The sequence below is a fragment of the Falco biarmicus genome, chromosome 1 (genome assembly GCF_023638135.1).
Source record: "Falco biarmicus isolate bFalBia1 chromosome 1, bFalBia1.pri, whole genome shotgun sequence".
NCBI lineage: Eukaryota > Metazoa > Chordata > Aves > Falconiformes > Falconidae > Falco > Falco biarmicus.
In genome coordinates, this window is record NC_079288.1 from 37,875,127 (window position 1) to 37,902,169 (window position 27,043).

At 41.2% G+C, this 27,043-nt stretch overlaps 1 protein-coding gene across 2 annotated transcripts in view; it reads left to right on the plus strand.

The window, feature by feature from the left end:
• Window positions 1–1,416: 1,416 nt before the first annotated feature.
• SLC5A1 (solute carrier family 5 member 1) overlaps window positions 1,417–27,043 on the plus strand; it is a 31,627-nt gene continuing 6,000 nt past the window's right edge. The window contains exons 1-12 of one of the 2 annotated variants that reach the window (XM_056326520.1): window positions 1,417–1,576; window positions 2,068–2,192; window positions 5,928–5,999; window positions 13,989–14,093; window positions 16,478–16,537; window positions 16,893–16,997; window positions 21,782–21,887; window positions 22,115–22,195; window positions 23,322–23,542; window positions 24,501–24,636; window positions 25,413–25,520; window positions 26,593–26,743. In XM_056326520.1, coding sequence (XP_056182495.1) covers window positions 5,931–5,999; window positions 13,989–14,093; window positions 16,478–16,537; window positions 16,893–16,997; window positions 21,782–21,887; window positions 22,115–22,195; window positions 23,322–23,542; window positions 24,501–24,636; window positions 25,413–25,520; window positions 26,593–26,743 — 1,142 coding nt within the window. In that variant the 5' untranslated portion in view covers window positions 1,417–1,576; window positions 2,068–2,192; window positions 5,928–5,930. Of the gene's footprint in view, window positions 1,577–2,067; window positions 2,193–2,904; window positions 3,763–5,927; window positions 6,000–13,988; window positions 14,094–16,477; window positions 16,538–16,892; window positions 16,998–21,781; window positions 21,888–22,114; window positions 22,196–23,321; window positions 23,543–24,500; window positions 24,637–25,412; window positions 25,521–26,592; window positions 26,744–27,043 lie in introns of those variants that run through there. The other variant, XM_056326518.1, reaches the window with a different exon arrangement.

The following is a 27,043-nucleotide window of genomic DNA, read 5'->3' on the forward strand; positions in this document are numbered from 1 at the left end:
CAGTTGCTGAAGAACTGAATGTATTTCCTTGCTTCAATTCTGTCTATCAGCATATAAATCTGTTTTTATGTCCTCTGATATTTCTTCTCTGTAGATATATACTAATAAGAAAATAAGTCTAGAAAGAGCTCATTTTATTTTTGTTACCTTTTTTGTCTGTTGATAAACACATGGGGTTTTTCATGTTTCTTGATCTGATCTTCAGAATGAGAACAGAATAAGCTTGCTTGCTTTCTGATAAGCTTTTAAGAAGGCATCCCTTTTCCTACTGATTTTTTTTCTTTTATCTACATCATACCTACTGGAGTTTGGATATTTTTGCCTTGACGTAATTCCTCTTTTATGGATTCCACTTTTTAGTTTCTAACATTTTTGTCATCCTTCTGTGACTAATTCTTCTAATTAGACCCAGGTTTTGCTCACTTAAGCAAGCTTGCACAAAGAGAAAAAGGACTTGTGGCATCAAACAAAAGGTGCTAAATAATCCTCCTGTCTCTTACTCAAACTGCCATCCTCTGTTATTAGGACCATTGCAAATATAATATCTTTTCTCACCAAGTTGGTACTACATGGCTAGGAAACTAGAAAAAGAGGGAAGAGGCTTTACTAACATAGTATATGGCCTTCCACAAGTAAAATAACTGCACATTTTTGCCTAGTTTTGTCCTTTATTAATTGTACAAAGGATCTCGTGTATAAATTAGCATTTCTGAGGATCATCTCCAAAAGAAATCTGCTTGCTTTATAAAGAACTGTGGAGGAATGTCAGAGAAAAGATTAGAGGAGTTCCTCTGTGGGAGGTAGTTTGCATACTAATACATCTTTCTCTTTGTAGTTTGTTTTCCTTTTTTTTTAATCATTTGCCATCTTCAGGAGGAAGACTTACACTAAGTTTCTAAAAGACTAGGCTAAGTGGCAGCAAGGACTATAAATCTCAATTTTTCTGTGCTACAGCCCGATTTTCCAATGACAACAGGGCAATTGTGGCTTCTACATAGCTCATGTACCTGCTCTGTGCCCCATAAGACAGTGGTGCCCCTGCCAGCCCTTGCAGTTACACGGTTGGGTATACAGATCCATGATACCGTTCTGTTTGATCTCCATCAGTAGTCTGGTGTGTGATTTTGAGTAAATGACTCCAGCATTCTGTAGCTGTTGGTGCTTTCATCCGTTGTCTTATTTCTCTGTTCAAGTATGAACATATTCGTGATAAGCTGAATGTTATCAGACTTGATCCAGAGGGAGCAGTCATTACAGATGTGGATCACAGTTGCTGTGTTACGCTACTTAGACTAGTTGTTTTTCCTGCTCCCATTAAAATCTCTCTTACTTCAATGAATTAGCCTGGCTCAAAGGAAAAAATAGAGAAATTTCCCCAATATATCAAATTATTTGTCATTCTTTCTAGTATTGGAGCCCTATACTTGCCTGACCAGACACTTCAGGATGATGAGAGCACCTACTGAAGCACATTGCTAGCTGAGTGTGAGAAAAAGAGGTTAATTGTCTCCTGTCTCCTCACACTTCACATCAGGAGGTTTACTCAATGCTTATCTTTGAAAACTTTAATACAAAGGTAGGTTCAGCTTCTTTTCAAATCTGGAAACTTGGCTGACCTTTCAGAGACCATTTATAAGCATTCAGTTCATGAAGTGGTTAATGTAGTACACCAACAATCTGCTGAATGTAATGCTTCTAGGTTTCTCTTTGACTGCAGATACGAGGATGTGGAGGTGAGATATTAAGAGCCTCGACAAAGCTGCCTGCCTTTTTTAACAGTCTTGTAGAGAATGTTTGGTTTGGGTTTGTGACCTTCAGGAACAAAAACAGAATAAAGTTTGTTTCCACTGTATATAAAGAAAGGAATTGCATGATTATTATTTTTTAGACACTGATTCTCTGTTACAGTCTCAAACCTTGCTGTCTTGTTGGTGTGGCTGTGCTAGCAGCTGTGGACAGGAGGCTGTAGCTTTTCTTAGCTTCTGAGCTCTTTTGTGCAGAGGTCTGGATGAGACACGTTATAGTAGATAAATTCCTGTCTAATTTTTCTTTGCTTTGCCTCTGTAGACTGATGCAGAAATGGAGTTCTAGCCTTTTTGCTAGTTGCAAGGACCCATGGGAAACTATGTCAATCTTTGTAAAGAAGTGCCATCTACAGCCTATCTTAGGCAAACTGTTTCCTGATAATTAAGGTTAGTAAATAAGTCTTTTATTTTCCTCTGAAATACACAGCAGGGAAGGTTGCAGCTAATGGGAATTTTGGATGCTCAGCAGCTTCCAGGGTTAATTTTTTCTCTGTTGGATTTAAAGCTAACATTTCACAGTCCTGTAGGACAAACTGAAGAATGTTTGTTGGGAGAGATGCCTAAACTATCAGAGGACACGACTATTTTATAAGAGAATAGGTGCTCAAACAATAGTGATATTTTTATTTTATTCTTATAAGCTATCACACTTTATTATAGCTTCTTAGATTTTGGTGCTTTTTATTAGCCACAATTACCAAAGGGTAGTTTACCTAAGAAAAATTCTTTGCCAATGAACAGAGAGCCAGACCTCAATTTCAGCTCCCAAGGAAATAACCACTGCAAGATGGTCAGACCTGCTGTGCTTTCTGTGTACTGTACTGCTTGTTCTACTCTGCGTAACTTCAGGGTAACATTTTACTCCCAAAGGGCAGCCTAATCAGCTGTAAATGGATAATGATTCCCTAGTATCAAGCAGACAATAGGACTTTCAGGTATACTTAGAGCCCAGAAGTATGCCTGGCACCTGTGTCTCGTGTTCTAAATGTCCTGGATTTTTCTTTGGGGAAGCTTCCTTGTTAAGAGCTTGAAGATCTTTCTATAATCAGAGTGTTCCACATCTTTGTGACCAGTTATTTTGCTTAGCTTGATTCTGAAGTCAGAGGAACAAATAAAGGGAGAGCAGACCCAAGCTCTGGTGAACTTTGAACTTACTTGAATGTGAAGCTGATTAGCTACAATAGAGAGAACCACCACCACCGCCTAAACATTCTGGAATTCGGCACAGTAAGCTCCTGGATCTCAGTCCTGTGGTGCACATGCATCTTTACCTGTATCCTTGTGAGAGATGTAAACAGCTTCAAGTTGTATCCTTCCCAGAAGTGCAGGGCTGTTGCTCCACTGAATAATGCTGCTGAGTTGACAGATGACACAGAAGATGTCCCAGCTCTGGACCCCTGGGTTTTCCCCAGGTATCAGGTCACTCACTCCTCCTCACAGATAATTGCTTACCATAATCGTCTAAAAGAACTACATCTTCCATGACTAGATTTACAGGTACAACCACTTAAAAAAAAAAAAAAAGTATTCACACAGTGAGGTAAATATGTGGGTTTATTGCAGCCAAGCCACTCCTTTCCATGCTCATTCCTTCTCAGACATCTGCTCCTGGATGTTAAAACCCTGAGCACCTTTGGCAGGGGAACTGAACTCTGAAATCTGCAGCACCTGTAACAGAGGAGCAATATTTGGGAAGAATTTGTTTCCCAAGGAAAAGCAGCAGCTTCAACTTGTGTCCCATGGGAGACAAGTGAATCTGAAGTTATATATTATATAAGACGTAGGGGATGACAGCAGTTTATCATTAACCTGAACTCTGCAAGAAGCACATAAGGAGATAAAGAAGAAGAAAGCCAGAGAAACAGCCAGGATGGAACCCAACATAAGGATCAACAATCCTGCAGACATCTCTGTTATTGTCATCTATTTTGTGGTAGTCCTGGCAGTGGGACTATGGGTAGGTTGGGGGTTTATTTTATTTTGTTTTGTTTTGTTTTATTATTTTATATTATATTATTTTATTTAATGAGCAGGTAGTTTGCAGTGTCTTGGGAAAATGGCTTAGTAAATGAAAATGTATAATTGTATGAAGATTTTGGTGCTTAATTGAGATAGTTAATAAGTGTATGGTGGGGGAAATGTGATTATTTACTGGAGAGTGGATGGTGAGCTGCGGAGGCATCCATTTAGGTGGATGAATGGAACTAGTGGGGAAGGTGGAGTAATGAAGTTTGTGTGGGAAGGAGCAGAGAGATCTGCTCAGTGAGGCTCAGGCCAGCTGGGGTCCCTGTTAGAAAGCAGGTGGGAGGTGAATGGATGGGGTTTGGCATTGGGACTCCAGTGGGAACTGGGGGTGTAAGGTGATGCTGTGGGAAAATGGTGAGAAGAGGGAGTTGCAGGGAGAAGAACGGAGGTGAAGTCACTGTGTGGGGAGGCAGTGTGGGGTTCAACAGGAGCACTGCAGGACACCTACCCCTCGACCCCCACCCCCCGGGGCTCTAGATCACTCTGCAAAGGAGTGAGGTGCTCAGGATTGTAGGTGCCGCTTATGGGCTGTATTATCGTGGCTTTTTTTTGCCAGCAGGACCTTGGCTCCAGGCTGCAGTGCCATCGAAACGATGAGGAGGGAACAGTTTCGGGGGTGGCAGGTGCTGGCAATGACTCTGTTCATGGCCCTCGCAGAGCGGAGCCTCTTGCCCTCTGCCTGGCAATCCTGACTGCGCTGAGGGCTGCCAGGGAAACTCCTGCCTCATCTGCAACCCAAGTGCAGTGCTTTCATGGCTAATGGGGCAAGGCAGATACCATTCTGTTGGTGTAACCTCAGTGCTGAAGGGTTTGAAGATAATAGGCCAATACTGTGAGCTACAAAGCTGTAAACAGTGGAATGTCACTCAATTTTGGTTTCCTTAGGGCAAGCTCTCCTGGTCACCTGAACACCTGACCATTAACAAGCGGATGGGAGGCATTGTCCCTCAATAATCCTCTCCTTGCCAGGAGCATCCCAGGGGTCCATTTCGAAGGCAGAGAAGTTGGCTGCAAAACAAACCTCCCTTTCTAGCAGCCTGGCAATGTTTTGAAGAGTACCAAAAAGTTAGGGTGGACACAAAGTGGACACAACCTTTTCTTTACCTCTTCATCGCAGTAGTAGATGCCAAAACCATAAGAAAAACTCTGGAGCCCCCAGTATACCTGAGCACCTTGCTGTCCTGTGGGAAGGAGCGGGGTCCTTGCCAGGGAGGTCTGGCTGGTGCTGCTGTTGAACTTTGCATTAACCATCTGTGACAAAAAGGAGCTGATTTGTGGCTTGTCAGGCTATTGTCTGCTGAGTAATTCCTGGAACCATTTCTTTACAGCACCAGTGTTGTCTTTATTGGACAAATACTCAGTTGCTGTGTGTAGTTAAGTGTAAGTTACTTCCTTTCTTCTGCATCAGAAGAAAAGATCTGGATAATTTTCCTGAGTCTTCTTACTTTATTTGCCTGTTCAAAGTCCACCAGAGGAGACAATGGGAATCCAATATTTGGATCAGGGTCATTAATGGAAATTGGACAAAGCTTCCTTCTGAAGCCCATCCCTTGAAAAATACAAAACGAGTACCTAAAAAGGAAATTTTAGTTGGCTTCTCTTTTTTTGAACTTGAGAGAAGTGGGTACAATGCTGATATCACAACAAGAAAATAGATTTTTGTAGGTATTTTCTGGGGTTGGATAATATTGAATAAAAAAGCTGCACACTTTCTGTTAATGAAGTTGCAACTTACAGTCTTTTTTGATGCCTGAAGTCAAAGACATTGCATACCTGATGTGTTCATATGAGCTTTTATTTGATCATTTTTAGTTAAATTAAATTTTATTTTAATATTTTGCACTGTAATGAAAGGTGAAGCTATGAAGTGTGAATGGTTAATGTAGACCTAGATGCAAGAATCATTATTCAGTTGTATTATTTTCTTCATCATAAACTTTTTCTTTTTAACCACTCTCTTTTTATTTCTTCCACTTTACTCTCCCCATACATATTATCGCTTAATTCTAGCTGTTTGTTTTTAGTCTGGGTTTATCTTGCCTGTTATACTTAAAATATGATTCAATCTTGCTTGCTTGCTTGCTTGCTTTTCTCCAGGCTATGTACTCAACCAACCGTGGGACAGTAGGTGGATTCTTCCTGGCTGGACGAAGCATGGTTTGGTGGCCGGTGAGTGCTATATATATTGTGTGTGTATATAAAACATACATATGTGTGTGTGCATCCACTTCCATATGACTGTATCTAGTCCTTAAATATTAAGTATCCCTACAATGCTGTTGAGACTGTGATGGCTATGTTGTGTAGGCACAGTTCGAACTCTTTCTCTAGCCATGGTGGCACAGGGCAAACTGCACAACAAAAGCCACCTGACAGGCAGGGAAAAGTGTTGGGGAAGTTGTCCCTGTTGAGCTCTGAGCTGTCTTCATTATGAGACCAACTTGTTTGAACTTAGGTACATTGGTCGTGTCAGTGTAGACAAATCCAGTGCTTTGCTTTTCAGCCCACTTTAAAACTTTTCAATAGTTTGAATTTTTTACTTTCACTGCACTCAAACAAGCTGGCTCGTTTTGAGATCATCGCAGAGAAGAGTTAATTTACTGAACTTTTTCCTCATATTGCTCTGTTGTTTCCACTTTTAGTAACAAGTTCTGGTCTGTACAAGGATAAAATCCTGAAAACATTATGATAAGTTATTGGTAAAATGTAGTTTACATTTTTTTAAAGATTATCTGTGACTTACATTGTTTGTCTTCTGTGGATCTGTGTTCTCTTCCAAGGTGGAGAAAAGGGGTCACAGACACAAAACGAGTTCATAGCTATCCATCAGGCCTTTGGCAGAAATGATATTAGAAACAATTATCTATTTCTTCCAGATCATAGATTCTATTTAGTGTGACTTCTTGGAAAAGCAGGAGACTTAATCAAACCTGCATTTTCTGTATTACTTGAGTTGTACATGCTTCCCTGTGCCTGAATGGAAATCCTCAACATTCCTGACCTTGCATTCAGTCTCCAAAAATGTTTTTGCACCTAATTAAGACTTTTGATTCAAGATTCCACCCACATGGATTCAGCTACAGGATTAGGGAGAGTGACAGTAAGTATTTGTTGTCTAAAAAGGTAGGAATTTTCTTGAAGTAAGATGCAGAAATACCTACATATCTTTCAGTCTTCTTGTGCTTCAGGGAGCCTGCTCTCTGCCTTCAGAAGGCATTGGGACTGCCTCTTTAATGACATAGAAAGATTAAATGCCAATGACAGTAAAAGGTTTCTTCGTTTGGTATAGTAGATCTAAGAAAATTCAAGTTCCATTGGAAGACTGAGGAAAGAGAAAGTTTCCAAGTTATTTTAAGATAAATCCCATCATTCTAGGGGGAGAGATTACTTTGCTTAACTGTCACTTTGATCAGTGGGCTGGTTTTAACCTTGTGCAATTCTGTATGCCTGTCAGGGGTGAATATGAATACCCTTTTGTGCAGATGCAAATGAAGGTGGAAGCAGCAAGGCAGGAAAGACTCACTGTAAAAAACTTCTGTCTTGCTTCGGTGCCACTGAGAACTCCTAATGCTTTCCCTGAACCCCTGGGAAGATTATCTAACTCCAAGTTCTCTGCCAACACTAACCTGACAGATTCAGCAAGCTCCCGTCCTCCAGCGGGAAGACAAAAGGGATGACCCAACATCGCAGTGGTTGCTGGTAGGGTCATCCCTCCTTCCCAAACACTGCAAGCTCAGCATGGATGAAGTGCTAGTTGTCAGTGGAGTTGTAGACCACCCCTTCAATACTTCCCTTTGGAATGTCAGGAGTGTCTTCCTGCACCATAAAAACAGACCCTTCTTGCTATTCATCCTGGTATCACACAAAATAAACAAATGAGAAGCACTCAAACCACAAACTAAATACCATGTCAGCAGCACCACCTTGGAAAGTTTGCCTTGGATAACAAGAGATTCCAAAACACCTATTCCCCACAGTTCAGCAGGTAGATAGGATGTCCATCACCTGGTGCAAACTGGGCTGAAACGACTAGGAAACCAATGAAAGTATAGAAAGTTCAGTCCAAGATGTGATCTCGGTTCTGCAACAGCTAATGCTGTGTGGGTTTTTTTACTTTTCCCGTGCTTTGACTAGTCTTTTGTGCCACATCAGGACTAACCTGGTGTAGTTCTGGAAAGCTCTGATACATAACATCTGATAACATCCTCATAGTGAGCTCAGGAAGTGTGGCCAGTGAGGCGGATTGTGAGGGCTGTGATCAGTGGCACAGCCTAGCTGGGGGCGTGTAGCTGAAGTACTCTGGGGTCACTTCTGGGTCCAGTCTTGTTCAGCTTACTCATCAGTGGCGTGAGGGGACAGAGTATACTCTCAGCAGGTTTGCGGATGTGATTTCCACAGTCTGCACGTAAGACGCAGGGTGGGGGAAGTTTTTTTCTATGCGAACTCTTTATTTATCAGATTTCTTCCCTGCCATTTCAGCATAGTGACCCTTGCCCTATAATTGCTTTCTGGAACAGAGAAAAATGAAACATAAACCCACCCAGAACACAAAACCCTTCCACAAACTTGTTATAAACTTAATTCCCTTAAACTGTGTTTGTCAGTGCTTGTGATATGTTCTACACAGGGCAGCCGTAAGTGGCTTTTCTGAGAGCACAAGGGAAAAGGCTCATTAGCAGTGTGACGGGATCTCTTACTGACAAGCCTGGGAAAGGGATTCTGTTCACTTAAACGATGGAGTAGCTGTGGTTTAGTAGACTAGAGCAGACCCTGGTAATCAAGGGCTGGAGGTTAGTTCCACTTTTGATAGGGTTTGGTTTTTTGGTTTTTTGTTTTTTTTTTTTTTTTATAGTGTTTGTCAGTCACTTTGCCTGATTGTGATTCAGTTTCACTGTGTATAAAGTAGAGGCAACACAGTTCTCCTGGGCCAGGCTCCGAGTGTTGGCTGCAGCAGGATCCATGAACGTCGCTTCGTGTTTTGCAGAACCAAGCCCATGGTTAGGCTTTTCTGACTCTTCTGCTGAGGTAATAGGTCCTTCAGTGTTTGTTCACTGAAATCACTGCTCTTATGCAGTAGATGAGCCAATTCAGTAGTGACAGTAGTTAATTAGGGATCAAGGTATATAATTACATTCTCACTATTGCCAGAAATTGAAATCCGTCATTGGTTAATCCTAATGGTATGAAATGCTGTGCCCTTTCCACGCTCTTTTTACAGGAACTGAGAGAAGAATCTTCAAGAAACTGGTTTTGGTCTCTTGGGCTTTGAAGGAAATGTCTTCAGGGAAGACACATATGGCTCTTTAAATACTCATAACTAGCTCTGCTCTTTCCAAAAAGACACAAAGAAGCTTGAGGGAAGTGACGGATTTGTAACAGTAGGTCTTGCAAACCAACTTTAGCTTCTTTTGTTAGCTGGACCAGTTAGGTTCAGCCAAATGCTTTCTACCGTGGAAATGAAGTATCTGTTCCCAGAGAAGAGTCAGCTTCGCTAACAGCCACTCTTACAAGGATTAACAGGGTTTCATGCACAATTGAAAAAAACAACCCTTCAATTTTGAAGCTTTCCTGCTTTTGAATTTTGTTCTTCAGGTTCTGTAGTTTTGCAGACAGAGCTGTCTGCACAAAAGTATGGGTTACCTCGTGTACCTCAGTGCCTGAGGCATAAACGCTAATAGGACAAAGTATCTGCTGGGCATCTGAAATCCGGCTGTCATGGTTAGAAAGATTTACTGAGCAGCAAGTAGGAAACATGCAGAGTCAAGGACACACTACGCTTTAAACAGAAATGTAACTCAGCTTGTTTGTTGTCACATGTTGATCTTTGTAAGACAGGTAAGAATTAAGGAAAAAAAGCCAACATATTTTTGCTTTGGTTCTGCATGGCTTATTTTGATACCCGTCAGAACTGACCACTGGCATGCCTCCTCTGACCTCTCCATCCAGTTAAGTTTTTCATATTCTCAAAATTCTCCCCACTTGCTGAATCTGATGCTGCTAGGAGGAGCCAGGAAAGACAACTCTGGTAGAATAAGATTTGTTATTTCCTTTTTTGTTGGGTAAAGTGGAATAAAACATTAAATTATTTTGTCAAGTTCCATGCAAAGAATAGTGTGAAGTTTTCAGAGTAAAAAGAATAATAAAGTAATCAAAGCAAAGTGCTGGTAGAAAAGGAAAAGTTCAGTGAAACAGATTTCTGTAGAATCCGTCAGAATTTTCCAGCTGGCTGGGAGGTGGTGTTTCTGCCTCACAGGACAAAGGTGGAAAGGTATCAGATCAGCCTGCTTGCAACTGGGCTGTTCCAACTTCAGAAGTCAGAGATATATTTGATGTGTTTGTATGTCCATCTTTCTTGCTTAGTGAATTGGGAAGTACATAAATGTTTAATTTGGCAAGAATGCAATACATAGAGTTTGCAGAGTAATTTTGAAAGCAGAATAAAAAACTACACGTTTTTCTTTAGGTGTCAGAGCCTTGGAAGGGCGGCTTATTCCATTATAAGCAGCATACCGATTTTTCCAAAGTTTTATAAGAGTGATACCAAAAAACTGAGGTAGGAAAAAATGATGGCCTTCCATCAACGTACAGTCACATGTTGCAGGGAAGAGTTGTGAGTTAAAGAAAAGCATGGACACTGTCAAGGAGCAGTTCTCAAAGAAGGGAATGAGACATTTGTCCAGGGAAGAGCAGTTTAGGAAGCAACTTCTGCAGGTGACCCCTGGGAGGAGAGACAACTCACGACCTCATGCTGATCTCTGTAAAGGGGCTAAAAGGCCATAGGCAGGGCATGGTTGGGATCAAGGAAAAGGGTTTGATGCCAAGCTAACACTTTCAAGCAGGAAAGCGGACATTAGGGGTGTAGGATACGTATTAGCAGGTCCTGGGAGGGAGAAAAGCTGTAAGCTGTGAAGCCTGCACGCTGTCGCTGCAGTGGTCACTGGTTTGTAAAGTACATTGTATATGATTTGGAACAGCGAGTGCTGGGATGTCAGTGCATCCTCAAGTTAATGAAAAGAGCAAGGTGAAATGGTTAATGAATAACTTGGAAAAAACAGAGCGATCATCATCTATCTGCAGTGTGGTGGTACTTTTCCTGAACAGAGTACTTTTGTTAAAACCTGACCTCTTAAAAGATTTTAAGAGAGTTAATGTTCCACCTTTGCCTCAGGTTAGTTCAGTTGTTTGTCCTCTCTTTCCCTCTTAACAGCTTTTGTTCCTTTCAATCAACTTTCTTCTTTGCTTTTCCTCCTAGATCTGTTTTTAAAATCAACTCATGAACACATTCGCTGAGAAGTTAACACTTCTAGAAAATTGTTTCCTTCTGTCATCGCCACCACCCCATCCCCGGTTCAGCACAGCGTTCTTTAGGGCACACATAGGTGTACTGCAGCATCTACCCATGGTAAATGGAGCAGTTCCAGTAATCAGCCTTTATATACACAATTTATAACACAAATACCACAGCAGTAAGTACTTCACCAGGAAAGCTTGGGCCCAGAGCTCACCTGCATTCTTCCTTCATCCTCAAAGTACTGCCGTGGCAGGTTGGAAATTTGTCTTTCCCCTCTGGCATCAGCAGCTAACAGAGTGCAAGTATGTTTGGTAAACGTTCCTCCGGCTTTAACCACACTGCAGTTTTCAGAGTAATATGTGTTTTCCCAGCTATGAAGCCATGTTCTACCTTTCCATGTGTACATAACATTAAACCCCATTTTTAAAATTGCATCCGTTACTAGAATGTGCTGATCTTACAGCTCTGCTGCACTGGGTGTTTGTAGGGATTCAGAGAAGAAAATCTAGAAAGTGAAGGTGGTACCTGCATTCACACTGCTTTGTCCTTGCGCTGGCCCTAAATATGTGGTAATTTTGTGTTGTTTTGGTTTGGGTTTGTATTTTTCTTGCCATACAAGTGTGCTCTGCGAAAAGTTGGGAACACAGGATTGTCAATGAGTGCTACAGTATGTCCCGGGGTTTTAGGCAAGGAGCTAAAGCTTGCTATAGCTGTCAGTTCTTCATTAGCTGCTTTTGTTACTTGGATCTGCTTGCAGCACATTTTAAGCTTTTGAAACAGGAGAGGGAACACATCAAATGAAATCAGAGATTGATGTGGTTAATCTTTTCTGGTGATTGCATTTCTAGTAACCTAGATTTAAGTTTAATTATTCATCTCCAAGGGAAAGCACTGGACAACAGTGCTCATGCTTGCTATAAATGGTATTTGTTTCTTCATGATCATTGCTGGGAAAACACCGTTACTGTCACAGAGAGGTTAGAAGAAAAAGTTTTCATTCTTACCAGTGATCTCTCTGGCTTATTTGCTAATGCTTGTTGCAACACTTATAATTCCTGTACAAATATCTGTCATCTGACAAACTGGTTACACTTCTGTAGGGCCCAACTGACTTCTAGAAATGTGTAATAAAAGAAAAAAATATTTTAAAAAATCCAGAACTGAGTGAACTTAGAGACGTATGTGTCCTGTCACAGCAAAAGAACAGTCTGCAAAAAGACTAGAAGAAATCAGGAGATGAAACTGAGCAAAGGAGAAAAGAAATAATGGAATCCTCTGATGAATTTGTTTGTATGTTGCATATAAAAAATGGGGGAGGAAAATCTATTTTGTGATTAGACATTAGGTTTGTGAGTTAAAGAGCATGGTTGCTGTTCCTGGCTGTGGCATAGCTCTATAGAATAAATCTGATCTGCAGAAGTGGGTCTCTGTGATGAAATCCCTTTTGCCCTCCTGAATCTCAGTCAGTTGTCCCTGTGCTCTCAGAAAGATTGACTCAGTTTTTACTGCTACTCACTGCAGTGACTGCAGACCTGAAAATTTGTAACTGTTCCCTTTATGTACATTTTAGGACCCTAAAAATCTCCAAGTGAATTGCAGACAAGGAATATTTCTCCCTTTTGTAAGGGGACTCCGAGCATATTCCAGCCACCTGTACTTGGGAACTACATAAGGAGAATGTGCCAGCTGCAGGTCCTAGGTTCATATGTCTAAAACCCCATTTTTCAGCACCTTGAGATCTTTCAACACAAGAGGTCTGCCTCAAATGAGAGCATTACAGGCTGGTCACAGAGGTTCTTTTGCCTACTTTCTATATGCTTTGATTTTTAACCATTTGCTTTTCTTCTTTGTAGAAAAAAATAAAAGAAAAATTAAAAATGTTCACTCACATTGCTTCATCTCAGAACATCCAGCTCACATCTTTGCTTGCGATACCCAATCCAACCTTTTTCATGCTTGAGTTCTCACCCTGTGTCCTTTAACATCTGACCTTGTAAATTATCACTAGGCATTTCTGCTGCCTTTAATGGTTTTATTTTGAGGAAATGAAGCTCATACCTTTTCTGTCATCTTTTCTGTTGTCTGAGCTATTTGATAAAGAATTAGATCCTTTGGCACATCTGTCTTATGTGAACAGCTCCTGCTTGTCTGTAATCCAACCTAAACCTTTCATTTTTTTAAAATGTCTCCCTGTTCATCAATTCCTATGTTCTCCACACTGTTCTGTTTGTACGTTCAGTGCAATATTTGGGGGTCTTAGACACCCAGCACTTCTGAAATATAACTCCTTGATTTCCTGTTGTTTGTATCTAACAGAAGCACTTTCTCAACAGGTATTTCTGCCGTACAGCTTACAGAATTTAATTCAATAATCAAATATCTTTTGAATAAAAGTGAAATCAAGTAAAAGGTCTGTACAGCTCTCACCGATGATACATTTAGTTCAAAAGACTGTGGAATATGAAGTAGGGAGGGCCACTTTGACAAGTGGGTATGCACTAACTGTTTCCTCCTTGAGCAAGACAGATCACAGTCATCTTCCCTAATGGTTTGGACGTCATCCAAATGTCAGTTAGCCAAGTTTTGCAAATATTTTAAAATCTATATTGGTGTAATAAACTGACTCAATTGGAAGAAGATCTACTATGCAACATCCTATCCTTTCTCATTGTTGTAGATGTAATGGCTGGAGTCTCAGGTTTGAGGGGGAGCAATAAAAGGGAGTCCTGAAAGTTGTCAGGGAAGTTAGTTGTCAATCATTCTTATGATGATAGATAGGCATGAGTTCAAATTGCCAAATGAACATGATTTTTTCAAGTTGCTATGAACAGGGCCTAAGAGCCAAATATTGTTCTTTCTGTTTCCAGATTGGTGCTTCTCTGTTTGCCAGTAACATTGGCAGTGGACATTTTGTGGGAATAGCAGGAACAGCAGCAGCTGGAGGAATTGCCATTGGAGGATATGAATGGAATGTAAGTGGCATGCATTTAAGTGAATATATTTATGTCATCAAAATTATCTACAGAGATTAATCAAAATAACACTGCCTAAATAATTTAGGACTGTTAAAGTTTGTGCTTGGCAACACCTGTTTTCTGTACAGACCAGTAAGTGCCAACACAATCCACTATTTAGCTCATCTTCCTTGCTCCTTGTCCAAGACACTTGGGAGCACATGACCTGCTTCTGTTGGATGAAGCTTTTTAGAGAGCACTTGAACCAAATAACCTGATGTATTCTCTTTGTACATCTCTTTTGAATACTTTTAAGATATTTATAAAGAGCACTTTCAGACTGCAGGATGTTGGGAAGAATTTATCAGTTAATTTTGTAATCCATAGTATTTTTTACAGCATTTTGCTGTGTAGGAATTGTTGAAGGGGCTTTGGTTTCTTCACAGGCTATAAGAAATTTTGGGCATCCTTCACAACCACCTGCATTCCAAGTAACTTTTCTTCTTTACTTTCTCCTTCCTCTAATTATGCGTGTTTTGCTTATGGTTGAAGTATAGGGTAGAGATACCCAAGCTGACTTTAAATGAACTACTTGAAGTACCATAAGTAGTGTTAACTGCAACAGCATGGAGTTTCACGTGAGCTAAAACAGTCCATTTCCTTGTATTCTCAGGCTCTGTGGGTGTGGGTAGTAATGCCCTTGTTCTGCTGAATTCACCTTCATGGAAGGGATTATACCATAACACAAAGGACTTAATGAGCATACATAGGTCAATAGTTTCTCTACATTCAATTTTGCTCAGTGAAAGAAGCATACCACCCTGAGGGATTTGGCTTTTTTCTATAGCAAGTGCATGGTTGCTGCAGATAGTCGAGTATTCATATGATATACATATTTAAGGAGAAGGATAAAGGCTAAAATGAATTCTATGAGACATGCATAATTAATCTGACATTTTTCTCTATTTGATTACACTAGTCCTGTAACAAACCTGAATGCCCTTCTCTTTATACTAAAACTAAGTAAAACAAAATAGAACGATCACTGCTTGAAATTTCATGGTATTCAAATCTCTAGGACCCGTATCCTTCTTCAGCCGTATCCACCTCTAACACTTCATCTCCTGGGACCTTGTTTGTGGACTAATATCAATACACAGGGTACAACAATTGTTGTTTAGGAAGAAGCAATGATGCATCTGTGTATTTGAGCAGATATACTATATAGTTCATTAGTTATGACATAGAGGGACTAGTGTACAGGTTAATAGACATGGTGGAAATATTGCTCTTGGCTGTATAATCTGACTCTCCTCTTGAAAGAAATACTAACTTTGACTGTTATCATCCTTGTGTTCACTATTATTCCACTGAAATAATTTCTAAGTTGTATTAGTATGACAGCAGAAGCTGGCCCAGTATTTCTTGTCCATCTTTATGGTTTTGATCTAAGGGCAGAACTTAAAAGATAACAGTTAGGACAGCCCTCTAAGTCCTGCCAACAGAATGAATTCAGAGTGCAGCTCTGAGAGCAGGTTTTTGTTCTGTGTTTGTCTATTTAAATATGTACAACTCTGTATCAGACAGCATTTCCTAGCCATTATAAGTCAGAAAACTGTGACGCTGCAATACACTAAGATCTATAGTTTGCAAAATACGCATGGTAACACACATTATACTATGGAATGGTAATGTTGAAATACAAAATATTTTACAAAATGCATGAGGCACATCCTGTACAGAATGTGAGATGGCCATATGTTTTACAACAATCTCACACAGACACAGTGCAGAAGGCAGTCAATGATCAAAATAATCATCAGAAGTGCTACTCTCCCCAGTACTTTGCAGATGTCACAGCATACCGTTACAGCGTGCCTGATTCTGAGTGGGAAAGCAACCTGCATTAGTGGCTCTGGGAGCAAGTTGTTAGCAAATAGGTCTCAGGCAGCAAACCTCACCTTCCTTAATATTTCCCAGAAATTATAGTCTTTTGGGCTGGTTGCATTTTAACCATTATTAAAGCAGGCTCCCTGAGCTTGCCCTGGACAGGGCTAGGATAGCCTGGTGCTGCTGCTGGAGTGGTGCTGTGATACTAGAGGGCAAGTCTGTGAGCAGAAATCAATTGTCTTTCCAGAATATGTATTATCATGTGTGCTTCTCTGGGAGTGTAGCCTGAGATCCAGGCTGTATAAAACCTGACACGAGTTTTTGGCCAAGATTTCATTCCCAAATTTTCAACTGTAAATCAAAGGACAGAGCAGTCCCTCCTCCCTTGTCACCCCTACAGTACCCAGGTTTATGTGATTTCAGTGTTCTCTAGTTGCTGTTGGGTTTGATAAATGCTCTGTGGGGGTGCTGTCTAGAGGAGGCTAACTCAGCTGATCTTGTCTTGGCTGCAGGCTCTGATATTTGTGGTTGTTCTAGGATGGCTGTTTGTGCCCATCTACATCAAAGCTGGGGTAAGTGAAAACAGTACGTGATGCTTTTCTTTGCTGCTCATGTTTGTGGACCAGGTCTTGAATATTGCAAAGCCATTGTGAATGGCACGAGATCAAGTGTGCTAGAATTGTACTATATGATGTCTGTATGTATTTGACAAGTGAGGGTTCTTTGTTCTGAGACCTGTGATGAGAAGTGCTTGGTACTCCCTCCTTGTTCTCCTTCGATTCCTGGAGCTGCTCTTCCTTGTAACTGTGTTTGCATCTTCCCTCCCTTTGTCTCCACTCATACAGTATCTGAGTAGCAAAAAAACTTCCTCTAATTTGCTTTGTATCTGTTCCCCATTACCTGAAACCTTATCTGCCCCCACTGCAGGTGGTGACAATGCCAGAGTATCTGAAGAAGCGTTTTGGTGGGAAACGGATTCAGGTCTACCTGTCAGTCCTTTCTCTGATCCTGTATGTTTTCACAAAGATCTCAGTAAGTAACACTTTTACAGTATTTCTTCCATCCTACCTTGACGTAAAGAAAACAAATTCCCATTTACAGTATTGCTCACACAGCTGGTCAATTTATGCTGATTTGGAGCCTTTGGTTGAATTAAGCACTGTAAAAATATGATGTTGTGTTTTCTTCATTCTGTCTAGTGAGATTGTGTATCCAGATCTGTTCTGCAATCTCTGTTCTGCAATCCAAGTTTTTTCCTTCCTAGCGATGCCTCTTGATGCTTGCTGTACTTTCTCCTTTTTTTTTTTTTTTTAAATAGGTTTTAAGGTTTACTTCTGCTTATGCTTTCCTCTAGAACAAGTCGGAGTGGAGGGAAACTGTATTGCATTACAGTCTATTATCTTCGGGATCCGTGAAACGTGTAGCAGCAATTTTTGTTCCCAAACTTCATATGTATCTCTTTGAGCATCCTCTGGTGAACAAGCCCTCGGTAATAGTAGATGAGGGAAAAGAGGAAGAGACTATGGAGAAAAGGAGAATAATAGGTATTAAAAAATAAGGGAGTGGGGAAATGCAAAGGAGAGAAATTACAACAGCTGAGCTGAAAGAAAAGAAGTGGAGAGATTCTTTGAATGGGCAAGTGGTTGGTATAAAGTTTAAGGTGCTATGAAGTTAATGTTTATTAAGTAAGTGGTTGTGTTGCTGTGAAGTAGTGAAGGCAGCTGGTGTTTTCCATATATCTTCAAACTACCAAGCCTCTAAAGAAGTCCACAGTTCAGGCATACCTCAATCTGTTGTTTTGCAGAAGTTGCCATGGCAAATTACTCTTTGCCCTCTGAATGGGAGCTGAGTGATAATAGTGCAATTTAAGCTAAAAGATTGGCCTTTTGCTCTCATTCTCACATCTTCACGATAACTGATCCTTAGGAAGGTTACAAATTAAACAGGTTGGTACTGTGGAGCTGGCCTCAGAGTTGGATTTCCATGTGTTTCAAAAGGATTAGTTAATTTGCTGCCATTGTGCTTAACTACTATAACCAGAAATCCCAGGTGTGACAGAGTTTTGGCAGCTCTAGCAGCTGAGAAGCTCTTCTAGTCAGATGACTCACAGTTCTATTCTGCAACACATGTTTATAATGAGTCCATCAAGGTGTTACGCAGGTTCTGAATTTACTACCTGTCTTTTATTTCCAGCCTCTGTCATGCCTAAGGATCTGGTCATGGGATTCCACCCCATTTCAGTTGGAGTGTCTTGCTTCCAGGCAAGACAGGTTTTCCTTATAAGCTTCCACTGGGGTGATGAGGCTGAAACACGCTCTTCTGCTCTTGTGGCCAGGTCTAACCAGGGAGCAGGGAGTAAAGCAATAGTCAAGAGAGCCATACAGCAGCAGATTACCTGAATCCCACTCTACCAGTGGCCCATCCCAGCTTCCCATCAACCCGATTATTCCAGATGTGTGTGGGAAATTGCTGTGGAGCTCATGTCTCTGTGCCATGCAGGGGAAAAAATCTGGCGCACAATTTCCTCTAACCATTTCCTTTGTTTCCCCCATCTGCCCAGAACAACTCTGACTGTGCTGTCCCATGTAGAAATCTGGCTCAGATTTCTGTAGTGTAAAACAATGTCTTCTGCGTTGTTGTCTTAGGCCACTGTATTCAGCAGGGCAGGATTTGCCCAGGTCTGATTTACTTGCCGTATCTTATTCAGAATAGGCAGAACAGTCAGGGTCGTTGGAGGTTTCAGGTACTGTTGGAGGATGTCAGAGTAGGTTTTTCTATACCATGATATGCAGCACGATGCCCAAATTGTCTCCAGATGAACCAGCTCCTGAGGCAGAAAGGGAAGGCCTGTTCCTTCCTGGATGGTAGGTAACTTCTTTGTGCTGTGTGGACATATGCATGCTATGTCAAGCTAGCACAGGTCTCTCTTCCTAGAGGCACTTTGTGTATCCAGACATGCCCATGTGTTGACAATCCATGCCACAGCCAGCTTGGAGATTTGCATTTTACTTCCTTGACTGCTGCCTTTGCAAACACTGTCTTGTGATCTTTGGCGTACTGAGATTTGATATAGAAGGATGGGTTTCTGCCCTGCCCTTAACGGGCAGTCACGCCTAGCAGTTTGACTGGCAGTGATACTTACTGCCACTTATCCTTGTGGAAGAGTGGCATTTTGTTTCTTGGGTGGTGATTTCATGTGCTGCTTCCTTGATACGTTAACATGTTATCTAATGCTGTTAATACTATAATTATTACAGTGTTTTCTAATGAACAACATAATATGTCAGGTCTTGTAACTCCTGGCGTGCTCTTTCTGGCCCAGTGCCCACCATGATGTGATGCTCAGATTCCCTTTGTACACCTCTGTACAAGGTTGTTACCATTTCTCTTCTCCTGCCCATTTTCTGTGTATTTTTTGACTTCTTACCTTGTTTTGTGGTGAATCAACCACTTGCCAGACAAGGCCATGCTGCAAGGTGTTGATCTTTGGGATCAGGACACAGGTGGGTTTTGAGCCCGAAGGATTTCTGTTGCACAGGTGTATGCGCTTCCTAAGCATGCACTGCTTTGTGAGTAACGCCCATAGCAGCTTTCGTGGGCTCGCTAGTCACTGGTGTTGCTGATATTGGTCATTGTACCGAAGAAAATGGCCTAGTAAAAATAAAAGCCTGAGGGAGAGTAATTGACTAAATTATGACAAGACAAAAAGGAATTAAGACCCGAGTGCCTTTGAGGAAATCAGAAATTGTAAACTGGAGTGTCTAAATGGGTTACATAATTTTCTTTACATTTGTTGTACATAATTTCAGTAGTAAATGGATGGGCGTAAACTTACTGGGCGAAGAGGAGGGAGAAGGACAACCTGCTTTTAGGACTGCGTGGTGTAGGGGTAAAGAGCATGGGCCACTGCCCTGACTCCCACGTTAACATTGCAGCTGGATTCACTCAATTGGAACATGTTCTGCCAGTTGTTCCTGCATGTTCTGTACATGGCTTGGACAGATACATTGCAATGCAAAGATTTAGTCTATTCAGAGATAAGACAGAGATTAATTAGTGTCCATAAAAGAATAAAAATGGAGAAACAAGGAAATATTGAAAGGCAATAATCTTATCAGAAAGGAGGAGCAGTGAAGTTGGAAGGTAAAAGCAATCTGAAGAAGCTGATAGATTGCTCAGGATGCTAAATAATTTATACGTTTCTTTCTGGGGTTCTTTTTAGGACTGTTAATATTTGATGATAGGTAGGCTAAACTAGCCAAGAACAACAAAAGATAGATCTGGGACATAAACTGATCAGTGGTGTGAAAAGATAGGAAAAAAATATTATCATAGACAAAAGCGACAAAGGATGTGGTCTAACAGCCACTGGGGATAAGAGCTGGAAGTCCTGGCTCCCAGTTCCAAACTAAAACCTGTAAGAAATCGAATCATCTCAAGCTGCCTCAGTGGAGGAGTTTTGGGAGTGGCACCTCTGTTGTGATTCACGCTCTGCTTCAGGTTTTTTTCTTCTCGTCAGGGCAGTAGGGTCAGAGGACCTTTTGCTGCAGAGGTCCGTATCTTTTCCTCATTCTCTAGAGTGAACTAAGGGTGAGATCATACCCTGGAATCTCGGTTTCAGTGTCTCTGGAATGAAGAGGGGTTCTTCATCCAGCATCTCCCAGCTAGCCAGGCTGCAGAACTGCTATTAGTACACCTGCCCTGCCTTACTTCAGCCTAGCCGTGGGCAAAAGTGGTGCGAGTGCCTGTTGGTGATCTCAGGCTCTGGCTGTCCTGCAGTAACTGTGTGTGCAGGCTTTACCTCGGGGCATAGGCAGCGCTGTTTATGTCTCTCAGACTCTGCATACGGGCTGTTCCTGCAGCATTTCGCAGCTCCTGAGTTTGCTGAACACCACTAGGACTTGTACTGTTAGATGAGGATGGAACTCCCTGTGTAGAGCCCTTGTATAGGTGGTGTGGTATCCAGAAAGGAGGTATGCAGGTGGGCTTGGAGATGAGCTCCTGAACTAGATGCTCAGGAGCAAGGATAGGTACAGATGCAAACCTCTAATTAAAGCACAATTCACAGTAATGCGTTACAAGTGCACTGGGGCAGATTATTCTGATTGCAAACTTGGATAACTAACATTGATGGAAATTAGCTCTAAATCAGGAACTGATTTAATACGATTAAAATCCCGGAGCGTTACACTGAAATCTGAACAATTCCTTTCTTATGCAAGAGCTAAAGGTTTCCTTCTGCTAGCCAGCTAATGTAAATTATTCTGACAGGAGCTTAAAAGTAGAGAAAATATAGGATGTTTGCCTTTAATCACCCTTTGTCCTGAACCAGCAAGACTAGCAATACTACATGTATACAAGAGTAAAGAAAAAGTAAGAGATTTATAGAGTAGCATTAAATGAAGAAACTGTTCTGCATCTTGGAGCCGTCACAGAGTCCATCCCTGCACACAGAAGGAAGTGTAACTTGAGTTTTAGTTATTTTGTTATTAAGCTGTTTTTCAGTATGTAAGCTCAAAGTAGTGAGGTGACTCTGTGTCTATCTAAAACAATCCATTGAAAATGACCTGGAAATTCTTTGAGTAGTTACAATTCTTGTATTGAAAGCACCACAGCACTGAGAGGAAACTGGCTGTTGTGCTAAAATGGCCTCTATTTTGCTATTTTGGTCTCAATTTTTTTTTTTTTTGTGTGTGTGTGTGTGTGCAGTATTGTAAGGGGTGGAGTTGTGTATTTCAGTACCTTCATCATGAATGTGTAATATGCCATCATAATGAATTTAAACATTGCTTAATCTATCATTTTTTCTTTTATAGGCAGACATATTCTCTGGAGCTGTATTTATACAGCTGGCCATAGGGCTGAATCTTTATTTGGCCATAATCATCCTGCTTGCTATTACTGCTCTTTACACCATCACGGGTGAGTCTGCAGAGCAGTCTGATACGTCAAAAAAGTTGGGGGAGCCAGAAAAAAGAGAGGAGGGGAGGTGGGTAAGAAGGGAGAAATGAAAACCTGAAAGGGGAAATATTTACAATGGTCTTTCTTTGAAAGAGAGAGGTGGTGAGAAAAGTAAAAAAAAAAAGTATTTCCACTGAGGCATTTGCAGAGGGGCTAACCTATTTGTCTTGACTTTTCTTTGCCATTAGGTGGCCTTGCAGCTGTGATTTACACTGACACCTTACAAACATTTATCATGGTAGTGGGATCCTTTATTCTCATGGGATTTGGTAAGTAAATCAGATGAATTAAACTGGAATGTTCAACTACAAATCCCACAGTGGCTATGGAAGTGGATCCTGCAGTGTGCAACTCTGTTTTCTTAACCAGCAGGTTTTGGTTCATATACCTGTTTATCAGGGAAGAAAACAGACATGTTTCCAAAGAATAGGCGTATTGCCAAACCTTTTAGTCACTCCATCTCCAAAGCACTGTTGAATATGTGACATAATATGTAGCATCCCATGACAGAATAGGACTTGTGATGGCTAATGAGGTAAAAGCAGAATTGTTTGCAGGTGATGATGATACTCTTAAGTTCAGAGAGTATCTTGTTTTAAGAAGATCATGATTTCATAGATATTCAGATGTTTATGCATGAAAATTTCTGATTCAAAGTGAAGAGCTATTGGTCACATTGCATGGTTTTCCCTTGTTTCTAGCTGCTAGCTTGTGTTAAATCAACCCTAACACATTAGCGTTTTAAGTAAAGCTTGTAGTTGATCTGTGGATGTCATTACGTTGCTGGACAAAAGATACAAACCGAATGCTTATGAATAGGACAACGTGTGTGTCCAGAAGACCATATGCATTTTACAACGGAAATCATGCTGTGAAACAGGATTAATAGGAAAGGATCATAAGAAAGAATGTAGCGACAAGATTCCATGAATCTGTAGTGTCTTTGTTATCCTTCCCGTTCCTCAGCGCTTGGTTTTCCTCTAGCTAGCTCTTTCACTGAAATTAAATGATTCCACCATTGTTACAACCGAAGTAACTCCAGACTGACCTGACCTGGTAAGACCCTGCCTTAGGTTCTCCCTAGGTTAACAATATGTGGAAATAATGTATCTTCATCTCACTTCTTGGCAAGGCATGTAGAAGAGATGTTGAGACAGGGGAGCCTAAACCAACATTTGTGAGTTGAACAGAAACCTAAAAATAAAGGTCACTTCGGCACTTAGAGTGGGTGGATATTTACAAAACACTGTGTACTGTTTTCTGGAAATGTTGATATATACTGGCTAGGGGTTTTTTACATCCATACTAAGGAGGTTTTTCTTCTCACTTTCTTTAGCTCTATTTGAGATTTCAGTATTAAATATTTTATTACTACTTTTACTTTCTATTTTTCAGCATTTGTTGAAGTAGGGGGGTATGATGCTTTCATGAAGAAGTACATGGAATCAATTCCATCCAATATCTCCTATGGGAATATTACAATTAATTCAGAATGCTACACTCCTCGGCAGGATGCCTTTCACATCTTCCGAGATGCCGTCACTGGAGATTTGCCATGGCCAGGGCTCGTCTTTGGTTTGAGCATCATTGCTTTGTGGTACTGGTGCACCGATCAGGTAGGGTGGAAGCCACATGCCTTGGAAATGCCAAACACAAAACTCTGCAATCTAGTGTGATCTAGGGGTGCTCTTCCCCCACTGTAATTCAAAGCTGGGTCACAAAAATGGCAGTTATTTCAAGAGTGGTCAGTAACTTTTCAGTTTCTGGTTTCTAAACCCCTTTCACATATAAGAAAATGGAACGGATGTTCTTTCAATTCTTCTTATACACTGTGCCCAGCAGATACTGGGTATAATTCCTGTATGTGACCATGTGTAAAAAGACAGAGAGGCTGTAATGTGAACATTTACTTAGGAAACCATGCATCACATGATACTTGATAGACTGGCTCTAGGTATTATTCCCCATTCAGTAATAGTTTGTTTCATATTTGTGCGGCTTTCATCTTCACATGCACAGTCTTGGGAAGATGTTCTTTATGTGATGGGTCTTGCAGTCTGGAGACTCTTCCCCAGTCCTCCTTCCTGCTCCCTAAAATCTACCATCCAGTTTCCCTGAGAGGTCACACTGACAGGAGTAAAGTGTGCTCCTGTCACTGCGGCATGTGAATGTGTCCAACCTCTAGCAAGTGATCTACCTGCATGCTGAATTGTGAGAAAGATAATCTTCACAATTAGTAAACAAATTAACAAAAACCCCAATGTAATTGAATCTATTCCTCAGGTAAATATTTTATTCCTTTTTGGCTTTTTACTCTGTCTACTTTAAGAACATCTTGTGACAAAAAGTCTTACCTTTTAAACATCCACTGGATAAATATTTTCCTTGGCTTATTTCAAATATATCCTTTGTTTTTCATGTAGTTGTTATTCTTCCTAGTGACAGAAATGGTAAATAGGGTTTTTCACTATCACAGAGGTTAAGAAGTACCAGGTGTCTGGAACTTGGCATGGTGTGTTCATGGAAATGCTGTTCGTGGTTGAGTCATGCATGTTTGCCATGTCTCATTGACAGGTTATTGTCCAAAGATGTCTCTCTGGCAAGAACATGTCCCATGTGAAGGCCGGTTGTATCATGTGTGGCTACCTGAAACTCTTGCCCATGTTTATTATAGTGATGCCTGGAATGATCAGCCGAATTTTGTATACAGGTATGCATGTGTATACAGAAATGCAAATTTCTTCTTGCTGCTTGTATTTTACTGTCAATCTCTCTCAATTTCCTGTTCTCTGTCCCTTCCAAAATACCTGTTAGATTGTCATCGTCATCCAAATTGTCCAGACGCATGTATGCACAAAACCTAACTACACTGAAGCCACAGGTCTTCCCTTCCTCTTTTCCCTCTTTCTGCTAATGCTATTGCTGTCTATTTTAGGGGAGAGAAATTCCAGTGTCCCTTCCCAGTTGTCTGTCTGTTACAGCCCCGCTCTGGCTGAATGAATGGAAAATGCTGTCTGGGACTGATACTGTGCTGGCATGCAGAGGAAGAGTCACAGACAGCAATATTTTGGGCCATTTTGGGTCCCAGGTGCAGTGTGGGGGAGATGCCAATCATCCTTCTTTCTAACCATCGGTATGTTTAGCAGCAGCCAGAGGAGAGATGTTCAGGTTGAAGGAGGAGGCGTCTTGTGTTCCTCTTCTTGTTTTTCAACTTACTGTCTATGTTGTTCAGTTCTGGTCTGACAAATTAATGCTGAAATATTTATCTTTTTTTTACCTGTAGCACTTTTCAATATGCTTTTAGAAATGAAAGGAAGGGTAGAGGCTTAGAATCACCTTCCTCCCTGCCAACAGACCTAAGGATGATATCAAGCATGTCAATCCAGTGGTTTGACACAGAGATAAATTTTAGAAGCCTTAGTAGTTTAGGAGCAATCTGTTGTTTGTATGACCTTCTCTAACCCTGTCTCATTATTCTCTCCTCAGATGTGGTGGCTTGTGTTGTGCCTGAAGTCTGTCAGCAGTACTGTGGCACTGCAGTTGGCTGTACAAATATTGCTTATCCAAAACTAGTAGTAGAGCTTATGCCAGATGGTAAGACACTGTCTGTCTATTTGTTTGTTTTAGGAAAGGCGATGCTGCCAGATGGCAAAAACAGGTGATAGAGGGAACCCAAGTCCCATACTTAGTTCAAAAATTCTTGCTAGAACTAGGTACTATTAATCAAATGGGTAGTCTGTATTAGTTGTAGCTGTAGGTCTAGAATAGCTACATGGTGACATCAGCTCTTAGCTGGCAAATACTGGGTGATGAAATGGTAACTGAGCTCCTTTTCTGTGAAGGTAAAAAATAACCTACTTTGCCAATGATTTAGAAAAGACTGTCTCTGTTTCTGATTTCTGAGTTGGAGGCATACACCTGCAGTCCTGCTAAACCCACTGAGGTGAGAGGAAAATATTCTACATACACACTGTCGCATAGGACACCTGTTCAGTGAGAAAATAAGGTACCGCTCTGGAGAGGACAATGTATACACAGAAGATAAATTTCTGCAGAAAACCACACAGCTAGTTCATCAGGCTGGAAAGACAGATTATGATATTATACAGACCATGGTACTTCCTTGGTATCTTTAGTACTTAACCATCATATTATAACTGTTGTGCATAGTATTACTCAAATGCTACAGTAATTCCCCATACTGTGTTGACTAGGTCATACCATCTGGAAAAGTGCCTTACTCTGATTTTCAAACAGTAAGAGAAACTTTTTTTTTTTTTTTCCCAAACAGGTGGTTTGCAAATATACTGCAAGCAAGTGAGCACTTGCCTGCAAACAAGAGAAATTATTTTTGTAACTGTTGGGGAAAGTCTGCTTAGTATTTTTTTCTTTTTATTTCAGCATTTAATCAGACAGGATTCACAAAAGAAGTACCTATGTTCTAAAAGCTCAAGAGTTGCCCTGTTACTGCTGTAAATAGCTTTTCCAAAGCTCAGCAGACTTAGTCTGCATTGCAAGAGAACATCAGGCAGGCATCAGCACATAAATATGCCAGACACCCTCCTAGCGGGCTGGCTGGAAAGGGTCAGACAGCACTGTGGGTGGTGCCACGTGCTGCGACTCTTCATGGAATGCTCATCCCAGTTCGCCTATCTTTGTATTTCAGGTCTGCGGGGTCTGATGTTGTCAGTCATGTTGGCCTCCCTTATGAGCTCCCTGACTTCCATTTTTAACAGTGCTAGTACTTTGTTCACTATGGACATTTACACCAAAATTCGGTCGCGACCATCTGAGAAGGAGCTCATGTTAGCTGGAAGGTGAGTGCCGCCGAGAAGCGAGCACTGGCTGCACGGCAGCCTGCAGCCCTCCAAAAGAAGCACTGAGAGCCTGGGTGAAACCCCGCTTTTGCAGGGCGCGGGCAGTGGAAGCAGTGGCCTCCTGTGGCCAGACAGGCTGTCCCACCGCACGCTTCCCTTGTGGAAAAACAAAAAAAGACTGTGCTTCCAATTTATTTGGCCGTGGTGCATGAAGTAGCTGATCTAATTCTCAGCACTTCCTACTGCTATTCAAAGGGAACTATTTAAAAATCTTCACAGGCTTTATGCTACCCCATACTA